We start from the raw sequence: 20,328 nt of genomic DNA on the forward strand, positions 1-20,328 counted from the left end.
TGCCGTGCACCTTTGTTATAGCAGGTGGATGATAGATGGCAAGCTGCCCAAATTCCTTAAGAAAACTTGAAGCAGCTGCCACAACTATTTTGCAGTTTGTACTTATTTCGAGATGCAGGCTTTGAATTCAGTAAAAGGGCACCAAGTCTTATGTGTTTCTTACAAAACTAAATTAAACCTTTATTAATAGAATGATTTTGAGCACATATCTAGATCTACAAATGATTACTATAACTTCTAAATCCTCCAATTAATCTAGACCCGTTACACCTCCGTTAAAGCAAAAGTAGGACACATGGATTTTAAAAGACTCAGGCAAAGTATTACACAATACCCTGAACAGTCGAATTCAAAGTGAGTTTTTCTCAGCTTGCTCCTTGTAGACAGCAGCTTGAGGTTTAGATGCTGGAGACTTTTCACACTTGTGTCAGATCTTAGAATTCCTCCCCTTACGCACAACCTTTGCTCCTTTATACATATTTTCCCCTTTGAATGCAAATACCCATTATTTCACTATGTCTTTGGACTTTACCTCTCTAATAATAAAAATCTATCATAGTATCAATTTTACCAGCAATCTTTGGGAAAAATAAAGTGTTTCTTAACTTCTCTTGGCTAGATGTAACATTTCACTCCCTTTTGAATTCAAGCTAGTCTGGTTGATTTAAAAATGCAGATGTTCCCTTTACACCTTGCATTCTAAAACTTCCCCCATGTTTCCCTACTTAACATTTCAAACCTAGCTTATGTTCTGATACATCAAAGCCTGCAGACCAGCTGCCTTTAATTCAGTAAAGTCCCACACACATAGACACAGACCCCACTATTACTCTACTTTATAATAAGTTCCAATAACATTATGAAAATAATTATATCTTCCTGACAATCTTGTAGATGGTACAATCAAGTGGGCTGCTTTGTCCTGGATGGTGTTGAGCTCCTTTAGTCATATTGGAGATGTGTTCATCCAGGCAAGTGGAGAGTATTCCATCAAATTCTGACATATCTTGTAGATGGTGGAAAGGCTTTGGAAAGTCATAAGGTGAGTTACTTACCAAGAATACACTGTTTCTGACTCTTGCTTATCCAATTAAGTTTCTGGTTAATTATAACCCCAACGATGTTGATGGTGGAGGATTCAGTAATAATAATTGTTAAAGCAGCTGAAGATGGTTGAGCCTAGGACACTGCTTTGAGGGACACCTGCAGCGATGTAATGGGGCTGAGTTGATCAGCGTCCAACAGCCACAATCATCTTCCTCTGTGCTGGGTATAACTAGCCAGTAGAGTTTTCCCCGATTACCACTGCCTTTAATATTACTATGGTTCCTTGATTTCACACTAGGTCAAAAGCTGCCTTGATGTCAATGGTGGTCACTCTAACCTCAGCTCTGGAATTCAGCAATGCTACCAACAAAAACAAACTGACAGTTGCTGATGAATATATGTTGATTATATGAACTGAACTAATTAACAAATGAACAATTTTATTAACATTTTTATTCCAAAATTTCAAATGATAAAAATCTATAAATTATGGAATAACCCATGACAAGGAGAACACTAAATTACAATATGTGAAAAACACAAAATGTAATTGACAAGAATACATCCAAAATTGGTATAGGTAATATAAGCCACAGAATAAACAGAATTTTGGCAGTTTTATACACAAAACAGTTTTCACATTATACAGTGGGTTAACCTTCACAGTTCTTTTGGAACTGCATTTGTGGCTTTATTAAACAATCACCAACTATGACAGCCAATCTTGTTCATGTCCTATTTTGTACTGTCCTATAAGTAGTGGTATTTGCCACTAGAACTTGCCTTGCTATTCTAGGGAATGAATCACTGATAATAGAAGAAAACAATTTTAAGTTTGGATAAATAATATGGTATTCAATCCTTTATGGTGACATGTGTATGGTTCTTTTTCCATGTTGAGGTAAGTGCCAATGTTTGCATTGGAGTATCAATACATAGTCAAAAACAGTAATATTTAAAAAAAATATTTTTATGCAGATCATAGAGAGAGAAGTCAATGCTGGGGAAGTTCTCCGTTTCAGGCACCCAGTGTCACCATTACATACTACTGAGTTACACATAGCACAGTTAGATGCAGAGCAAAGCTCCCTCCATCCTGCCCCAACAATGTACCTCAGAAGAGCACCCCCATTACATCAGTGTGGCACTTTTCCCCATGTCCCACATCAACCATCCTTAGGCTGGCTGGAGTGACATTAGCAGTATCACATTGTAGATCCATCCATCCCCATTAGAAACTAGATTCAAACTAGTGAAATTCATCTTATTGGATTTTTACAGCCAGCTGATAGAAGAAACTCTTATCTCATTAGTTTGGGTTGCAATCTAGATGCCAGATTTGAAAAAGGTAATGTCTAACTTACTACACCACTCAGTTCCCAAGACACTGATTTTATTTTAGGTTATTTTAAACTTTGAGGAGCTAGGGAAGTAGGAAAATATCACAATTTCATAAAACATAATGAAGAAAGTTACTATGCAAACTATTTAACAAAGCAACTATAAATCTAGTCAGTTCTACTTCACTAAACTACATAAGTGCTTAATCCCAAAAATAAATGTTCATGCAAGTTGACTAAAATGGTGTTTGCTACATTATTCTATAGATGACAAACGGAGATATTGGGCAAAACATAAAAGTACTATGGATGCTGGGAATCGAAACTGTGTTAATGTTATAGGTCAGCGACCTTTTATCAAAACTGGCAGAGGGTTAAAGATGTAACAGGTTTTAAGCAAATCTAGAGGCAGGGAAAGGAAGTGGGGGAGGAAAGAACAAAAGGGAAGGTCTGTGATAGGGTGGAGGGCAGGAATGATTAAAAGGACAATAATAATGCAAATGAAAGGAGGTGGTAATGGGTCAAGAAACTAAAGATGGGTCTACAGGAGCTGTAAATAGCACCTGCCGTCTTAAAAAAAAATAGAAGCAGTGCTTACAATCTGAAATTGTTGAACTCAAAGTTGAACTTGGAACGCTGTATTATGCTCAACTGAAAGATGAGATGCTGTGACTTAGGAAAGATGAGGTGCTCTGACTTGGATCACTAAAATAGTGAAGGATGCTGAGAACAAAGAGGTCAGAATGGGAAGGAGAATTAAAGTGGAAATGCTGGGCATTTATGTTACCCCCTATTCAAGCTACTGCCCATATTTCCATCACATATGCATAAAATAACTGCTAATGTGTATGTGTAGATAATCAGCTAAAATACTGAACTATTGTAAAAAGAGAAAACAAAATGTGTTATAAGGGGTAGAAAATACTACCTAATGATAATTTTACTGAAAAGTACAAATACGAAATCTCATCTTGTAATCAGGCTGTCTGTTTCACTGCAATTATCAAAAGGAGGAATTTGATCCTAAAGAAGTATTGAGTGAAGATGATCAGTGATCCTAAGGTAGAATATTAAAAATACTTTTCTTCCTTCAAATACTATTCATCTGAAAAATGATCTGCCTTCATTTAAACAAAATGTTATTTGCACTGCAAATTAATTTCATTGTTTATACATTTTAACAACAAATTCAGTCACCAACTGCCAGCACAACACAAACACTTCAAAACCTACTCCATAGTCCCAGTGTCTAAAGTGCACGTGACTGTGCTGATAGAGTGATGATGCCCATCAAAGTAGGTCTGTTAATTTCTTTCTTCTGCAATGTTTCTTGGGATTTTATTCTATATTAAAGCATCTATATAGAATGAATGTTATTTTTTCACTTTCTAAACAAAAATAAAATTACTCACTGTCTTAATAGAATACTGCATGGTTTACAGTGAAGCCCTACTGGAGTAATAGGACCCTTCTAGACATAACCACTGCAGTTAATGCATTGCATTGTATTTATGCTGTGAAACAGCTTGAGGCAGAGTGAACAGAATTCTATTCAACATCATGAATTTTTATTCCATCAATTTCATATCTCATAAATGGACATGGGTGTTTTAGGCATTTAGGTCCTCACTGAAGTAGAAGTTTGTGCTGATCAGGAGAAATGTTGGGTCAATGGTGTACTCTTAGATAAAGGGGGATCGGTTAGCTCAGTTGGCTGGTTTGTGATGCAGAGTGATACGGACAACACAGGTTCATTCCTGTACCAACTGAGGTCATCCACAAAGGCCCCACCTTCTCAACCTCGTCCCTTGCCTGAGGTGTGGTAAGCCTCAGGTTAAACTCACCACCAGATGTCTGTCTCTCTCTAACGAGGGAGCAGCCTATGGTCCTCTGGGACTACAGTTATTTTCATTTAGATAAAAAATCTTTTTAAAGGGTACCCTCTTGGATGTAAAGAAATACAATATACCTTTATTTAAAAATATCTGAATATTTAGGCAATAATGATCAACTTTCCATATCTTAAAATATTATGACTATACATAGGTTGCATGAAAGAGTACGCATCATTTCCCACAAAACTAAACAATAAAGCATAATTGTTAATTTTAGAGATGAAAGCAACTTATTTTAACATTTTAAAAACTAACAGTGAAATACAAAATTTTACTTAATAAGCACCTTTGGATTTGTCATTAAAATGGCTTGAAAGGCTAAAGTTCTCAACCCTACTTAAAAGAGTGATGATGTGAATACTATTGAGAAGGAAAACAGCTACAAATCATCATGAATTGCAAGATAATGTGCTTGTAGTATAACATTTGGGGGACAGTGACTTCCCCTTTGTCGATGGCATTCTGGTACTAGCTCATGTCATCATAACTGTTGTCTGCAATAGGTTTGCTTTCCCACACATCACAAGGTTAAAAGTTGAGTTTGGAGGTCCTTTCAAATCCTTTAACATCTTTTAAAATATGCTGATTATCAGACTGATTAAAAAAAAGTTTACATGGTCTCATAAGCCATAATTGTCACTGAGGTAATCTATAACAGCTGACATACTTGACAGCACATTAAAGATTTTCTTCTCTTGCTTTGAAGTTATTCTTTCCAACATGTACATCAAATGGTGATGAAAACAAGTGTATGGTGTTCCATGCTCCAAAGCAATGTCAACCCAGTCCCGAACACACTGCAAGGGGGTTTCTTCATATCCTGCAAACATAGCAGGATTTGCTAAAAGGCCTCGAGCAGCCATTACACCTGTATACAGTAAACAAAGAGAAATCATTTAAAAGTGGACGCAAATTAAAGTCAAGCTTGTACATTTTTTAAAAAGGTAAGTTGACAAATTTATAACAGTCTTGAGCAAATTGTAAGTTAGTTTGACCCATGAACGTTGTTAATTGCCAAAAAAAAACATGCTGAATGATATGGAAAGCAACTTCTCTTGGTCAATTTTCCCTCCCCCCACATGCTTTCTATGCAAGTAAACTCAAGATTCCCACAAGGACATCATGTTCTACAATTGCAGCTATCCAAGTTGTTATAATATAGTCTTCTAAAAACTTATTAAAATCAAAACACATTCAGAACGCCATGATTTTCTTGCTCTTGTACCTGTTTCAGTTAATGTATTTGTTGACAGGGGGAAGGATACAGTGGTGATGAAAGTGGAGAAACAATAGATTATGGTGGGTGTTCATGTTCAAATCTACAGTAACAAATGATCTATTTAAACCAACTTTTGGACATGGTATATCAGGTTTTTATAATGGGGCCTTGCAGCTGAGCACAATACAACATTCAAACAAGCATATCTTCGCACAATCCAACATTCAAACAAGCATATCTTCGCAAGAGCTAATGGTTCGAGATCAGGAATGAAGACTCTTGATAATTTTTTCCCTTTTTATCCCAAGTATGCTGAGGCCAAATGTAATACCCCTACTGAAATTTGGTAAGTCATCACTATCCAGGAATTGACCATGGGACTTTACCTCTTTGTATGGATTAGTGCCGCAATATTCATTATATGAGCCCATGAAGCCATCTGGCTAATTCGGCTATAATTAAAGTTAATAATATCCTTTAAATAACTTGGGCACAGTATTTGTAATACCTTTTTTTGCCTGTGTCTAAGAACTGGTGTTCTAAATGTTGTGTGTTCTTGGGTTATGGGAAATGCTAGAAGTTGTTCTCCTTAGAGCAAAGAAGGTTTGACAGATTTGTGGTGATTGGCAAGAGAACCAACTAGAGGCAAAATGAGGAATCTTTTTATTACACTGTGAGTTGTTGCAATGTGGAAAGCACCGAGGGTGGTGGAAGTCAACTCAATAGTACAATGAATAAAGATTTAATCACAGGACTATGGGGATAAAGTAGGGGAGTGGAACTGATTGGATAGCACTTTCAAAGATGAGATGAATGGTCTCCTTCAGTGCTACATGATTCTATGACCTAAGGCTGCATTTATTGCCAATCCTTTGTTGTCCCAAGGTGATGCTGGGCCTTCTCCTTGAACCGCTGCAGTCCTTACAGTGACGGTGCTCCCACAATGGTTTTGGGTAGGGAATTTCAATATAGTAAAATAGGGATGATGAAGGGATAATGACATAACTTGCACATCCTGATGGACATAAGAGGACAAATTCAAACTACACTTGGACTACCAAATAGAAACGTATTTTGCCATTGGCAGGTTTCTTCCCTGCCCAAAACAGTACCTGTATGCTAAGAAAAGAGCAGCAGTATTTAGTGTTACAATCACTAATTTGCAGCTTAAGGCGGCTATTTTTAAGGACATGTATAGAGAAAGAACATCTCTCTATACAAAACTTGCAAAAAAAATCAAGCTTTAATTGATATAAGCACTGATTTACAGAAATATTAAGACACGTTGCAACAAAATACCTGCTTCCTTTTCTGTGATTATATTTAGATTGGAAAAATAAGACATTTAGGCCAATAATACATTTTGGAATAGGTATGATGCTCATAAAAGTTTCTGCACAAAAGATGAAAACAACAAAACTTGTGTAAATCTTTCAAAGTCACATGAAGGAATTGGGTAGTAAAATAGGCCATTTTAAGTACCTGATGTTTACCCTGTCTTACACAAACAGTTATGTAGTTTTGCTAATTGTGAATCTTTATTTAAAGAGAAACCCTTGAACAGAAACGTTTAAGTCAAAAAATGAACTTTCAAACAGAACTCAAGTGATTGATGAGGTGAATATATTGATAAATTGTCAATTTTCAATGGGTCTGAGTTCAGATGTAAGTTGTCGTCATACATGGGCAGGAAGGTTTAGGTTCAATCCCCAGTCTGTGGGGAGTTAGCTAAACTCGATTGGGTAGCATTAGGAACACCACAGTTGGCCTCAGAGTCACTGATTTAGTAAGAAGAGAAAATAACAAGATTCCCACTCCTAATTGCTATTTGGTGATACTCTCTGGATGGAAGCGCATATATGGATGTCAGTTGTGACGTTCCTGAAACTGACCCCGCCCGCCAACACTCCCCATCAAGGTTCACACATGAATAATTGCTTGAGTAAGGTACTGTTGGAGACTTAGTGCCTGTGGAGGTAAATTGCAGCAAGAAATTTATGCCTTCATGAAAGGAGAGATGGAATGAAAGTAAACTCAAGTGAAAAAAAAGTAACAAAACTTAATTGTTGTCTATGCATCTTGGCTAATATTTACTGCAAGATGGGTAGAGAACATCAATCTAACCCCCCACTATTGCTTTCACCAGAGTAGCTGAAATATTTAAAAGGCACCAATTCAAGTAAAAATATTCAATTGAGAGAGATTGGCTATTAAAATTCTTCCTGTATAATGGCTGCTGTAATCTTTCCAATAGCATTTTGAAAGGGATAATAAATAGCTCATCAATAGAGATCGAACTATTCAAGCTTATGATGTAATTACTAAATCTGTTGAAATGTTGGATTTACCGTATTTTCTTCACCATGATTCCTTACCATCAATTCCTGTCAGTTGATGCACAAAATCAATATCTTTATTGCTCCTTACATCTCCATTTGCTACTACCGGTATATTTAAGTTTTCTTTAATAATCTTGATTGTATCATAGTGCACTGGTTGATGCCGTTCCTCTGTTGCTCTGCCATGAACAGTAATCCAAGAGATTCCAGCTGCCTCAACCTTCCGACAAAGATCTACAGTTCTTGCTAGGTCTTTGTGTATTCTGCAATAAAAATAAATCATGGACTACTACAGGTGAACTTAAACCTAGAATGAAACAGACCATATGTTAGACGAAGTAATATCAAAACAATTACTATTTAAACAGTGGTGAAATGCAATTTAAAAAAAAAAAATTCATTCATAGGATGTGGGTGTTGCTGGCTAAGCCAGCATTTATTGCCCACCCCTAATTGCCCTTGAGATGGCGGTGGTGAACTGTCTTCTTGAACTGCTGCAGTCCATGTGGTGTAGGTACACCCACAATGCTGTTAAGGAGGGAGTTCCAGGATTTTGACCGTAACACTGAAGGAACAGTAATATATTTCCAAGTCAGGATGGTATGCGGCTTGGAGGGGAGCTTGCAGGTGGTGGTGTTGCCTTGCATCTGCTACCTTTGTCCTTCTAGATGGTAGCGGTTGTGGGTTTGGAAGGTGCTGTCTAACTCGGCGAGTTCCTGCAGTGCATCTTGTAGATGGTACACACTGCTGCCACTGTGTGTCGGTGGTGGAGGGAGTGAATGTTTGTGGATGGGGTGCCAATCAAGCGGGTTGCTTTGTCCTGGATGGTATCAAGCTTCTTCAGTGTTGGAGCTGCGCTCATCCAGGCAAGTGGAGCGTATTCCACCATACTCCTGACTTGTGCCTTTTAGATGGTGGACAGGCTTTTGGGAATCAGCAAGTGATTTACTCACTGCAGGATTCCTAGCCTCTGACCTGCTCTTGCTGCCACTGTATTTATATGTGTGGTCCAGTTCAGCTTCTGGTCAATGGTAACCTCCAGGATGTTGATAGTAGGGGATTCAGTGATGGTAATGCCATTGAATGTCAAGTAGCAACGGTTAAATTCTCTCTTGTTTGAAGATAGTCATTGCCTGGCACTTGTGTACCATGAATATTACTTGCCACTTGGCAGCACAAGCCTGGATATTGTCCAGGTCTTGCTGCATTTGGACATGGACTGCTTCAGTATCTGAGTAGCAGCAGTTGGTGCTAAACATTGTGCAGTCATCAGCGAACAACCCGAGTTCTGACCTTATGATGGAAGGATGGTCATTGATGAAGCAGCTGAAGATGGTTGGGCCGAGGACACCACCCCGAGGAACTCCTGCAGTGATGTCCTGGAACTGAGATGACTGACCTCCAACAACCACAACTATTTTCCTTTGTACTAGATATGAGTCCAGCATAGAGTTTTCCCCCTGATTCTCATTGACTCCAGTTTTGCTAGGGGTCCTTGATGCCACACTCAGTCAAGTGCTGTCTTGATGTCAAGGGCAGTCACTCTCACCTCACCTCTTTCATTCAGCTCTTTTGTCCATGTTTGAACCAAGGCTGTAATGAGGTCAGAAGCTGAGTGATCCTGGCAGAACCCAAACTGAGCATCAGTGAGCAGGGTTGCCACATCATCGATTTATTCGGTCAGTGATGAATATCCACTTAGCACCAAGACATCGCAAGGCCCAAAAATCCAAGAGGAAAAAGATCAATGTCTCAGCCTGAAAGCTGCACGACCAATGACAAATTCCAAGTGCAGCTCATGATCAAAGTTGAAAATCTTCACACATTCAGCTCAATCCCAGAATGATGGGATGAAATAAATTCAGCTGTAATTGACTCCAGTGCCCAGACTATTGGGTTCAAGCATTGTCGTTGCCAGGACTTGTTCAATGAAAACAACGCTGAAATACGTGACCTCCTAGGAAAAAAATGAGCAGCCTTTATTGTCTGGCAGAAAAACTGAAGGTCACAAATCAAGAAGACAGCGTTCCAACAGCTCAAGGCTTACGCTCAAAGATAAATCTGGAAGATCAGGGACATGTGGTGGGAAGAGAAAGCCCACAAGATCCAACAATATGCTGAGCATCATGACATCAAAGCTTCTTTGAAGCCACCAGGGCTATCTACAGACCAAGATCAAATGGACAAAATCCCCATCGCTCATTGGATGGTGTTTCTCATCGTAAAGATGACAATGCTATCTGTAAACGTTGGAAAGTACATTTTCAACAACTCCTGAATTGTGAATTGACAGTGGCAGCTGATACTCTCCAGGCTATCCCGCAGTACCCTGTGGTAGAATTCATGAGCGAACCACATCGATGGGAAAGTTGCAACAAGGAATCAAAACAACAAAGCCTGCAGACCCATGATATTCCAGCTGAGGTCTTCAAAGTTGGTGGGCTTTTCCTCACATCAATACTCCAAGCAGTGAGTTTTGGTAGTATTCTCATTAATACAGTAGCGTCAGATTAAGTCAAACAATGCGTACAAACGGGTAAGAAATCAATTTGTAGAGGGGAACTGAAGTGTTTGCATCGAATCTATATATAAGACTCTCAATATTGTTAAAATTCACCAGAAGGTAAGAAAAATTTGCATGAGTTAAATTGAGAACGACAATTATGTTTAGAAAGCTTTGAACAAACAAAATGACATCTACCCTGTTTCACAGCACTCTAGGTCACCATCATGATATAATAACGGTGCCGCCAAACTAAAGAAGTTTGAAATTTTAACAAAGAACATTTTAATGAGGAGTGTGTAAAAGCAAAGGAACTATGTTCTGTGGAGTTTGAAAGAAGACTAATCTTTCTGGCAAGTTCACCACATAAGAAACAGAAATTTGTGAAGATACTGCTACAACTGTTTATAGTGCTACTGTTTCTTGTTTCATGCTGTGAATAAAAATGTTAAATGAAGGTCAAATTGTAAAAGATTTTACCTAATTTGCTATATTAATCCTAGCTGTACAAGAGCTGTCCCAGCTCAATATCACCCAAGTACATATTTGCAAAATAATCATAATCCTGATGTTTTATTGCATTTCCATGACTAAAGTATTCACCTTATCTTAATGGAGACTGAAAAGTTAGGGCATTCCACTTGATTCTTGACCTGACGCACCATGTCCTGAACCAGTTCTGGTTTATTTATTAGGCAAGCACCATATCCTTCTGCCATTGCCCACCTGCGCGAAAATTTAAATATACGTAATGCATACTGCAATGTTAGTGATTTGCAAAATAACTGTTGGTAGATGTGGCTCACAAATTGTGTTTTTTTTTAACTACTGTACATAAACAAGCATTGAAGGAAAGCAGTAAATTTTACACATTTGTACCACTTAGAATTAAACTTACATTTAAATACAATAGGAAGCAAACCGCAAAGAAATTGTAACGTGGTAAAAGACAACATAGAACTAAAAGCAGCAGCATACAAAAGTGCAAAAAAGGCACAGATTCTGGTGAGCAAGTGAGATACAAAAAACAGCAAAGGGTGATAAAACAAATAGAATGAACTACAAAACAAGAGTATGAGAAGAAACTTATAAAGCTTCAAAATCAACAGAAACATTTTTTACAATTCTATTGGGAAAAAGAGGGTGGCCAGGAGCAACCTGGGCCCCTTGAAAACTGATAATGGTGATATTGTCAACGAAAATTAAGAAATGGCGGACATGCTGAATAATTACATTATGTCAGTATTTATGGTAGAGGAACAGGGTAACATCCTAAGGAAACTAGTATGAAATGAGGAACATGCCATGCTAAAAATAATGACATTAAAGAGCAACAAACTCCCAGGATTAGATGGTTTATAAAGCTTCAAAATCAACAGAAACATTTTTTACAATTCTATTGGGAAAAAGAGGGTGGCCAGGAGCAACCTGGGCCCCTTGAAAACTGATAATGGTGATATTGTCAATGAAAATTAAGAAATGGCGGACATGCTGAATAATTACCTTATGTCAGTATTTATGGTAGAGGAACAGGGTAACATCCTAAGGAAACTAGTATGAAATGAGGAACATGCCATGCTAAAAAAATGACATTAAATAGCAACAAACTCCCAGGATTAGATGGTTGCTAACCCTGAGTTTTAAAGGAAGTAAGTCAGAACAGTGAAGGTGCTCTAACTATAATCTTCCAAAGTTCTCAATTCAGGAATCATTCCTTTAGATTGGAAAATTGTGCATGTCACTTTGCTATTTGAGAGAGAGAGAAACCAGAGAATTGTTGTCAAAAAATGACTAGAATGTATAATTAAGGATAAAGTGACTGAACATCTTGAAAATTTTCAACAGATCAAGGGAGGGCCAGAATGGATTTGTCAAGTGTAGGTCATGCCTGATTGAAATTTATGAAGAGGTGATTAAAATACTGGCTGGGGGAATGTCCATGGATGTTATTTATACGGACTTCCATTAAGTATTTGATAAAGTATAAGAAACTTTTAGCTAAAGTTGAGCTTATGGAATTGAAGTAAAATTATTGATCGGGTGTCTTAATTTGCACCAAGTCCTGTTCACCTATCATCCCCGTGCTTGCTGACCTACAATGGCTCCTGATCAAGCAACATCTTAGTTTTAAAATTCTCATCCTTGTTTTCATGTAGCTCCATGGCCTCCTCCTTCCCTATCTCTGTAATCTCCAGTAGCCCCACAATCCTTGATATCCGTGCTTCTCTAATTCTGGTATCCCTATTTGAATTGGTCCACCATTGGTAGCCACACCTTCAACTGCCTAGGCCCTAAGCTTTGGAATGTCCTCCCTACACCTTTCTATCTCTCTCTACCTTGCTTTTCTCCTTTAAGATACTTCTTATGACCTACCTCTGAGCAAGCTATCATAGTCATCTGACCTAATATCTCCTTATGTGGCCCGATGCTGTATTTTGATTTATAACTGGCTCTTCACAGGACTTGGGAGGTTTCAGTACATTAAAGGTGCTACATAAATATACATTGTTGTTGTTGTTTGGTAAGGTAAATAGCTGAGTGGCAAGAAACAGAGCAGAGATAATGGGCACATACACTAATTGACAGACTGTGCCTCGTGGTGTCCCTCAAAGAACAGTGTTTGGGTCTCAACTATTCACTGTATTTATTAACTACTTAGATGATGGGATAGGAAGCCACATATCCAAGTTTGCCTATGGCACAAAGATAGGGGCATTGCAAGCAATGTCGATGGAAGCATAATATTACAAAAAGACAGTGAATGGGCAAAACTGTAGCAAATGTATTTCAATGTTGGCGAATATGAGATCATCCATTTTGGATCTAAAAGAATGGAACAGGGTACTTTCTAAATGGTGAAAAGCTAGAAACTGGAAGGTCAAAAAGACTGATGTTGAGATGAAAATGTCATGAGCAGATACAGAAAATAATGAAAAAGGCTAATGAAATGCTGGCCTTAATATCTAGAGATGGGCAATATAATGGGGATAGAAGTCATGCCTCAGCTATGCAAAGCTCTGGTTAGACCACATCTGGAGTACTGTGAGAAATTTTGACTTTACACCTTAGGAAGGATACACTGACTTTGGAGAGAGTGCAGTATCTGGACTCCAAGGGTGAAAATACAAAGAGAGATTAAACAAGCTAGTATGTATTTCCTGGAATTTAGAGGTTAAGGGGTGATTTGCTCAAATTTTCAAGATATTATGGGGAACAAATAGGGTGGGTAGAGAGAAATGATTTCTGCTGGTTGGGAAATCTAGGACTGGGGTTATTGTCTAAAAATTAGAGCTAGACCTTTCATGAGTGAAATTAGGAAACACTGCTCACAAAGGGAAGTATAAGTTTTGAACTCTCTTCCACAAATTGCAATTGATGCTAGATTAATTGTTAATTTTAAATCTGATTGAAGGCACTTTGTTAACTAAAGATGTTAAGGTATATCAGGTCACAGATCAGCCATGATTTCACTGAATGGTGGAACATTGTGTCAGCTGTGGCTCAGTTGGTAGCATTCTTACAAGGTTCCGGGTTAAAGTCCCACTCCAGGGCTTGAGCACAAAAATCAAGGCTGACAGTCCAGTGCAGTATTGAGGGAGCATTGCATTGTCGCAGGGGCTGTCTTTTGGATGAGACATACCAAGGCCCCATCTGCCTGCTCAGGTGGATGTAAAAGATCCCATGGCACTATTTTGAATAACAGCAGGGGAATTATCTCCAGGGTCCATGCCAATATCCTTCAATAAACACCACAAAAAACAGATTATTTGGTTATTTTCACATTGCCGTTTGTGGGAGTTTGCTAAGTGCATATTGGTTGCTGCGTATCCTTCATTACAACAGCACTTCATTGGTTGTAAAGTGTTTTAAGACATCTGGTGGTCATGAAAAGTGCTATATAAATCCAAGTTTTTTTTGTAAAATAGGCCTGAGGGGCTAAATAGTCTACACCTGTTCTCATGTGCTTATAAACAATATAACTTTCAATATTTACAGAAGCAGAATGATTATTAAGTTTATCTTACCTTTGTGGACAACCACAGTTCAAGTCAACACCATCTGCAAATGGAGAAACTATACAAGCAGCATCAGCTAAATCCTGTGCATGATTAGCGGCAAACTGCACAACCAGTGGACGATCAACTGTCGAATAAAGTGCATGATATGTCAGCATAGAGCTTCCCTTTAAACCATTTCTGTCATGATTAATTAGTTTCTATCTCCTTTGGTTTGGCACCTTATACCTAACAATATTCTTGGTACAGAAGGTTGCTAATTTGTGCTCCAAACCTAACAAACACTGAGGATTCTGTCTGGTCATTATTTGGAGATGCAACAGATACAATTCTATTCTACCACACCAGATCATCAATACGTTCTAGAGGGATTCCTCTAATGGAACAAATCTCTATGTTAGAAGGTTATGGGTTTGAATCTCACTCTGGATAACACAGGTGAGCAGAGATAAGAATCTCTGAATATGGGGCTCACGTCCAATGGAAGTGGATTGGCAAATCCCCATCACATCTAGCCCTTTTTCTTGGTAAGAGTTGTGAGTTGGGCTAATGACCAGTCCAAATAAATAGGGACTTTATCACAGAAACAACCCAGAGAAGGATCTGCTGGATGTAAAGCCGTGGAAGAAATGCGTTGCCTCATGTGGCATAGCGTGGATGAAGAATTCTTCTATAATATATTTTCACATTTAAGTTCCAGCTCTGTAAGCTACACCCCAAGTGTAAATGACCTCAGCTGCAGTGAACCACTGGCATAGTAAACCTATTTAAATTTAAGCCTATACACCTTTTGGATGAAGCAGCTCTTATCATGCAATTAAAATACGAGGAGCCAGTCTTACAGATTTACACTCCTCTGCAACCACACCAGCAGATTCCAGCTGCCCTACTGAGAAAGAATAAAAAACTGCTTTTATTTCACTCCTTTTGGATCCTTAGGCCATCTCAAAGTGCATTCCAACTAGTGGGATACTTCCAAAAATAGTCACTTGTAATCATGGAGTCATCGCGTTATACAAGAGAAACAGGCCCTTCGGCCCATTGTGTCTGTGATGGCCATCAAGCACCTATCTATTCTAATCCCATTTTCCAGCACTTCGCCCATAGCCCTGTGTGCTTTAGTGTTTCAAGTGCTCATCTAAATATTTATTAAATGTTGTGAGGGTTCCTGCCTCTACCACCCCCTCAGGCAGTCTGTTCCAGATTCCAACCACCCTCTGGGTGAAAAAAACATTCCTAAAATCCTCTCTAAACCCCCTGCCTCTTACCTTAAATCAATGCCCCCTGGTTATTGACAACTCCGCTAAGGGGAAATGTTTCTTCCTATCTACCCTAAGTCCCTCATAATTTTGCATGCCTCTATCAGGTCCCCCCTCAGCCTTCTCTGCTCCAAGGAAAACAACCCCAGCATAATCCAGTCTCCCTTCATAGCTGATACGCTCCAGTCCAGGCAACATTCTGGTGAATCTCCTCTGCATCCTCTCCAATGTAATCACATCCTTCCTTTAGAACTGCACACAGTACTCCAGCTGTAGCCTAATTAGCGTTTTATACAGCTCCAACATAACCTCCCTGCTCTTATATTCTATGCCTCGGCTAATAAAGGCAAGTATCCCATATGCCATATGCCATATACTGTGTTGTTGTTTTCAGGGATCTATGGACATGTACACCAAGGTCCCTCTGATCCTCTGTACTTCCTCGGGTCCTACCATTCATTGTGTATTCCCTTGCCATGTTAATCCTCCCAAAATGCATCATCTCACACTTCTCAGGATTAAATTCCATTTGCCACTGCTCTGCCCATCTTATCAGCCCATCTATATCGTCCTGTAATCTGAGGCTTTCCTCCTCACTATTTACGACACCACCAATTTTCATGTCATCTGCGAGCTTACTGATCATATCTCCTATGTTCACATCTAAATCATTAATGTACACTACAAACAGCGAGGGTCCCAGCACCGTTCCCTGCAGTACACCACTCATCACAGGCTTCCAATCGCAAAAACAATTTTCGACCATCACCCTCTGTCTCCTGCCACTAAGTCAATTTTGGATCCAATTTGCCAAATTATCTTGGATCCCATGGGCTCTTACCTTCTTGTCCATTCTCCCATTCGGGACCTTGTCAAGAGTCTTACTGAAGTCCATGTAGACTACATCAACTGCACTACCCTCACAACTAGCCACTTCCTCGAAAAATTCAATCAAATTTGTTTGGTATGATCTCCCCCTGACAAAACCATGCTGACTACCCTTGATTAATCCCTACCTCTCCAAGTGGAGATTAATCCTGTCCCTCAGAACTTTTTCCAATGGTTTCCCTACCACTGATGTTAGACTCACTGACCTGTATTTACCTGGTTTATCCCTACTACCCTTCTTGAATAATGGTACCACATTCACTGTCCTCCAGTCCTCTGGCACCTCTCTTGTGACAGAGAGGATTTGAAAATTAGCGTCAGCAATCTCCTTCCTTGCCTCACATAGCAGCCTGGGATGCATCTCAGCTGGGCCTGAATATTTATTCCACTTTTAAGCATGCTAAAACTGCTGATGCCTCCCCACTGTCAATGCTAATTTGTTCAAGTATACCACAGTCCCGGTCCCTGACTTCTACAACTACATCGTCCTTCTCCATAGCGAACACAGATGAAAAGTAATTATTTAAAACCTCACCTACGTCCTCTGGCTCCATGCATATATTGCTAATTTGGTCCCTAATGGGCCCTACTCTTTCCCTGGTTATCCTTTTGCCCTTAATATATTCATAAAATACCTTGTGATTTTCCTTTATTTTGCCTGCTAGTGATTTTTCACCCCTCTTCGCTCTCCTAATTACTTTTTTTAAGTACTCCCCACTACACTTTCTATACTCCTCTAGGGTTTCTGCTGTTTTCAGCCCTCTGTATTTTCCATAAGTCTCCTTTTTTTCCTTATCCGATCCTTTATATCCCTTGACATCCCCTGGACTTGTTGGTCCTACCCTTCACCTTTACGGGAACATGTTGGCCTAGAACCCTCTATTTCCTTTTTGAATGACTCCCACTGGTCTGACGTAGACTTTCCTACAAGTAGCTGCTCCCAGTCCACTTTGGCCAGATCCTGTCTTGTCATATTGAAATCAGCCTTCCCCCAATTCAGGACCTTTATTTCCAGTCCATCTTTGTCCTTTTCCATAACTACCTTAAATCTTAGCAGAGTTATGGTCACCATTCCCGAAATGCTCCCCCACTGACCCAGCTTCATCCCTAAGATTAAGTCCAGTACCACCCCTTCTTTTGTAGGACTTTCTACGTGCTGGCTCAAAAAGCTCTCCTGGATGCACTTTAAGAATTCCGCCCCCTCTAAGCCTTTCATACTAAGACTATCCCAGTTAATATTGGGGAAGTTGATATCCCCTACTATTATTACCCTATTGTTTTTACACTTTTCTGGAGATTTGCCTACATATCTGCTCCTCTATCTCCCCCTGCCAGCAAAGTGAATGCCCCCTTTTTGTTTTTAAGTTCTACCTATACGGCTTCATTTGAGGAACCTTCTAAGAAGCCATCCCTCCTTACTGCAGTAATTGACTCCTTGATCAATTGTGCAATGCCACCTCCTCTTTTACAACCCTCCTGTCACGCCTGAAGATTCTATACCCTGGAATATTGAGCTGCCAGTCCTGCCCTTCCCTCAACCATGTCTCTGTGATAGCAACAATATCATCCTCTCGTGTGTTACTCAACACCCTCAATTCATATGCATTACTTGTTAAGACTCCTTGAGTTAAAATAGATGCAATTCAGCCTTGCATTATTCCCTTGTGCCTTAACAGGTCTATATTTGCTCTGCCTTTCAGGCTTAGTTTCTCTTCTATATTTGGCTGTGCACCACCCCCTCCTGTACCTCCACACTTTATCCCACACCCCTGCCAAATTAGTTTAAACTCCCCACCAACAGCATTAGCAAACCTCCCCGCAAGGATGTTGGTCCCGTTCCGGTTCAGGTGCAACCCGTCCGACTTGTACAGGCCCCACCTTTGCCAGAAACAGACCCAGTGATCCAGGAAACGAAAGCCCTCCCTCCTGCGCCATCTCTTCAGCCACACATTCATCCTCTCTATCCTCCTATTCCTATAATCACTAGCACGTGGCACAGGGAGTAATCCAGCGATTACAATCTTTGAGGTCCTGCTTTTTAATCTGCTACCTAGCTCCCTAAATTCTCGTTGCAGGACCTCATCCCTCTTTCTACCTGTTTCGTTGGTACCAATGTGAACCACGACCTCTGACTGTTCACCCTACCTCTTCAGAATGCTGTCCAGCTGTTCTGTGACATCCTTGACCCTGGCACCAGGGAGGCAACACACCATCCTAGAGTCACTCTACGGCTGCAGAAGTGCCTGTCTGTACCCCTCACTATTGAGTCTCCTACCACTATTGCTTTTGCACTCTTACTTCCCTCTCCCTTGTGCAGCTGAGCCACCCACAGTGCAGTGAACTTGGCTCGCTGCACTCTCCAGAGGAACCTTCACCCTCACCACTTTCCAACACAGAAAAACGGTTTTGAGTGAGATGCGCTCTGGGGCTTTCCTGACTACCTACCTGCCTCCCTTCTTCTGATTGGTGGTCACCCATTCCCTCTCTGACTGCATTTCCTTAAGCTGCAGTGTGACCACATCTAAAATGTGCTATCCACGTAACCCTCAGCCTCAGGGATGCACCGCTGTCTCTGTAGCTCACACTCAAGCTTCGAAGCCCATTGCTCAAGCTGGCAATGAAGACAAACATGGCACCCAATTTCCACAACAAGATTGAACAAACAACAAATTAGATAAATGACAGTAAATCTGATTTATTGGCGTTGGATGAGGAAGAAATGCCAGCCAGAACACCAGGAGAACTCCCTTGCTCTTCTGCAAACAGCAGCAGAACAAAGGGCCTCAATTTAGCTTTCTCACCCAAAAGATGGGGCCTCCAACAAGTATCTTAATGAACCTAGATTATATGCAGAACACCAAAGTGGGGGTTGTATTTGCATTATAAATAAATGCCATTAAACATTGCAATTAGAGAGATAAAGGTTTGAGAAGGAAAAACAATGTTACCTCAATTACAAAACAAGTTTGAGAAGTTGAAGCCTGGGTAAACATCAGAGGCTGTAGTTCAAAACCTATTCTCATCCACAATGTACAAACAAAATTAGAGTGTAATGGTAATGAGGAAAATAACTTATGGCTTTTAAACCCTGTAAATATGTTCCACACTCCTTTAAAAAGTTTTTAATTTTAAGATTATTACTATATTGTATTCAGTATTGAAAATAAAACCACAGGAGGTATATTCAGCACTGGATTTGGGAGAGGAAAGATTAGCTTGTTAAAGCATTGGTTCACACACAAAATAAATGCAATTCAAAATTATACGTTACCATAATTTGTTGTGAATTCATTGTCTCTGGCCTTGCCGGATCTCAGGAAGGCAGAAGCAATGATCATTGGAGTAAAACACAGTTCACAATCATACTTTCTGACCAGTGATCGAAATGCCAACCTAAAAAATGTCAGAAATGCTCTTGAGTACTTTAAGCAAACAAAAATACATGCAACAAATGGTGAAGCACGGTTGTTGGGGCAGTAACACTCACTTTGAATATCGCACCATAGGAGCACAAATCTTTACAACGTGACCCGGCTGAAACAAATCGACGAGGCATCTTTGTTGCCAGGATCCGGCGGACAAGCATTCACCGTTCATGGAAATTTCTCGACCCGAGCAGCACACGATCTCCTCCGACTGGGTAAAATGACTTGGGGTAATGGGGGGAAAATAGGAACCATGTGCTGCTATGAGGCCGTTCTCCACCGCTCAGTGAACCCATAAACCGGAGATAAAAACAAAAAACTGCGGAGAACCGAACAACTCGACTTTGACCTCTCAACCCTGACCCGTGGCTTTCACCTAGTTCTCAGGAGCGAGCTG

General features: G+C 39.8%; 1 protein-coding gene across 1 annotated transcript; it reads right to left on the bottom strand.

The window, feature by feature from the left end:
- Positions 1-1,574: 1,574 nt before the first annotated feature.
- Positions 1,575-20,285, bottom strand: dus4l (dihydrouridine synthase 4-like (S. cerevisiae)). Its single transcript, XM_078553411.1, has 6 exons — positions 19,994-20,285; positions 19,778-19,899; positions 14,369-14,486; positions 10,947-11,069; positions 7,877-8,103; positions 1,575-5,150 (listed from the first exon to the last, which is right to left on the bottom strand). Exons 1-6 carry the CDS (start codon positions 20,101-20,103, stop codon positions 4,903-4,905), a joined length of 948 nt encoding a protein of 315 aa, XP_078409537.1. The 5' UTR covers positions 20,104-20,285; the 3' UTR covers positions 1,575-4,902.
- Between the last annotated feature and the right edge of the window lie 43 nt (positions 20,286-20,328).

The sequence above is a fragment of the Cetorhinus maximus genome, chromosome 12 (assembly GCF_964194155.1).
Source record: "Cetorhinus maximus chromosome 12, sCetMax3.hap1.1, whole genome shotgun sequence".
NCBI classification, from domain to species: Eukaryota; Metazoa; Chordata; class Chondrichthyes; order Lamniformes; family Cetorhinidae; genus Cetorhinus; species Cetorhinus maximus.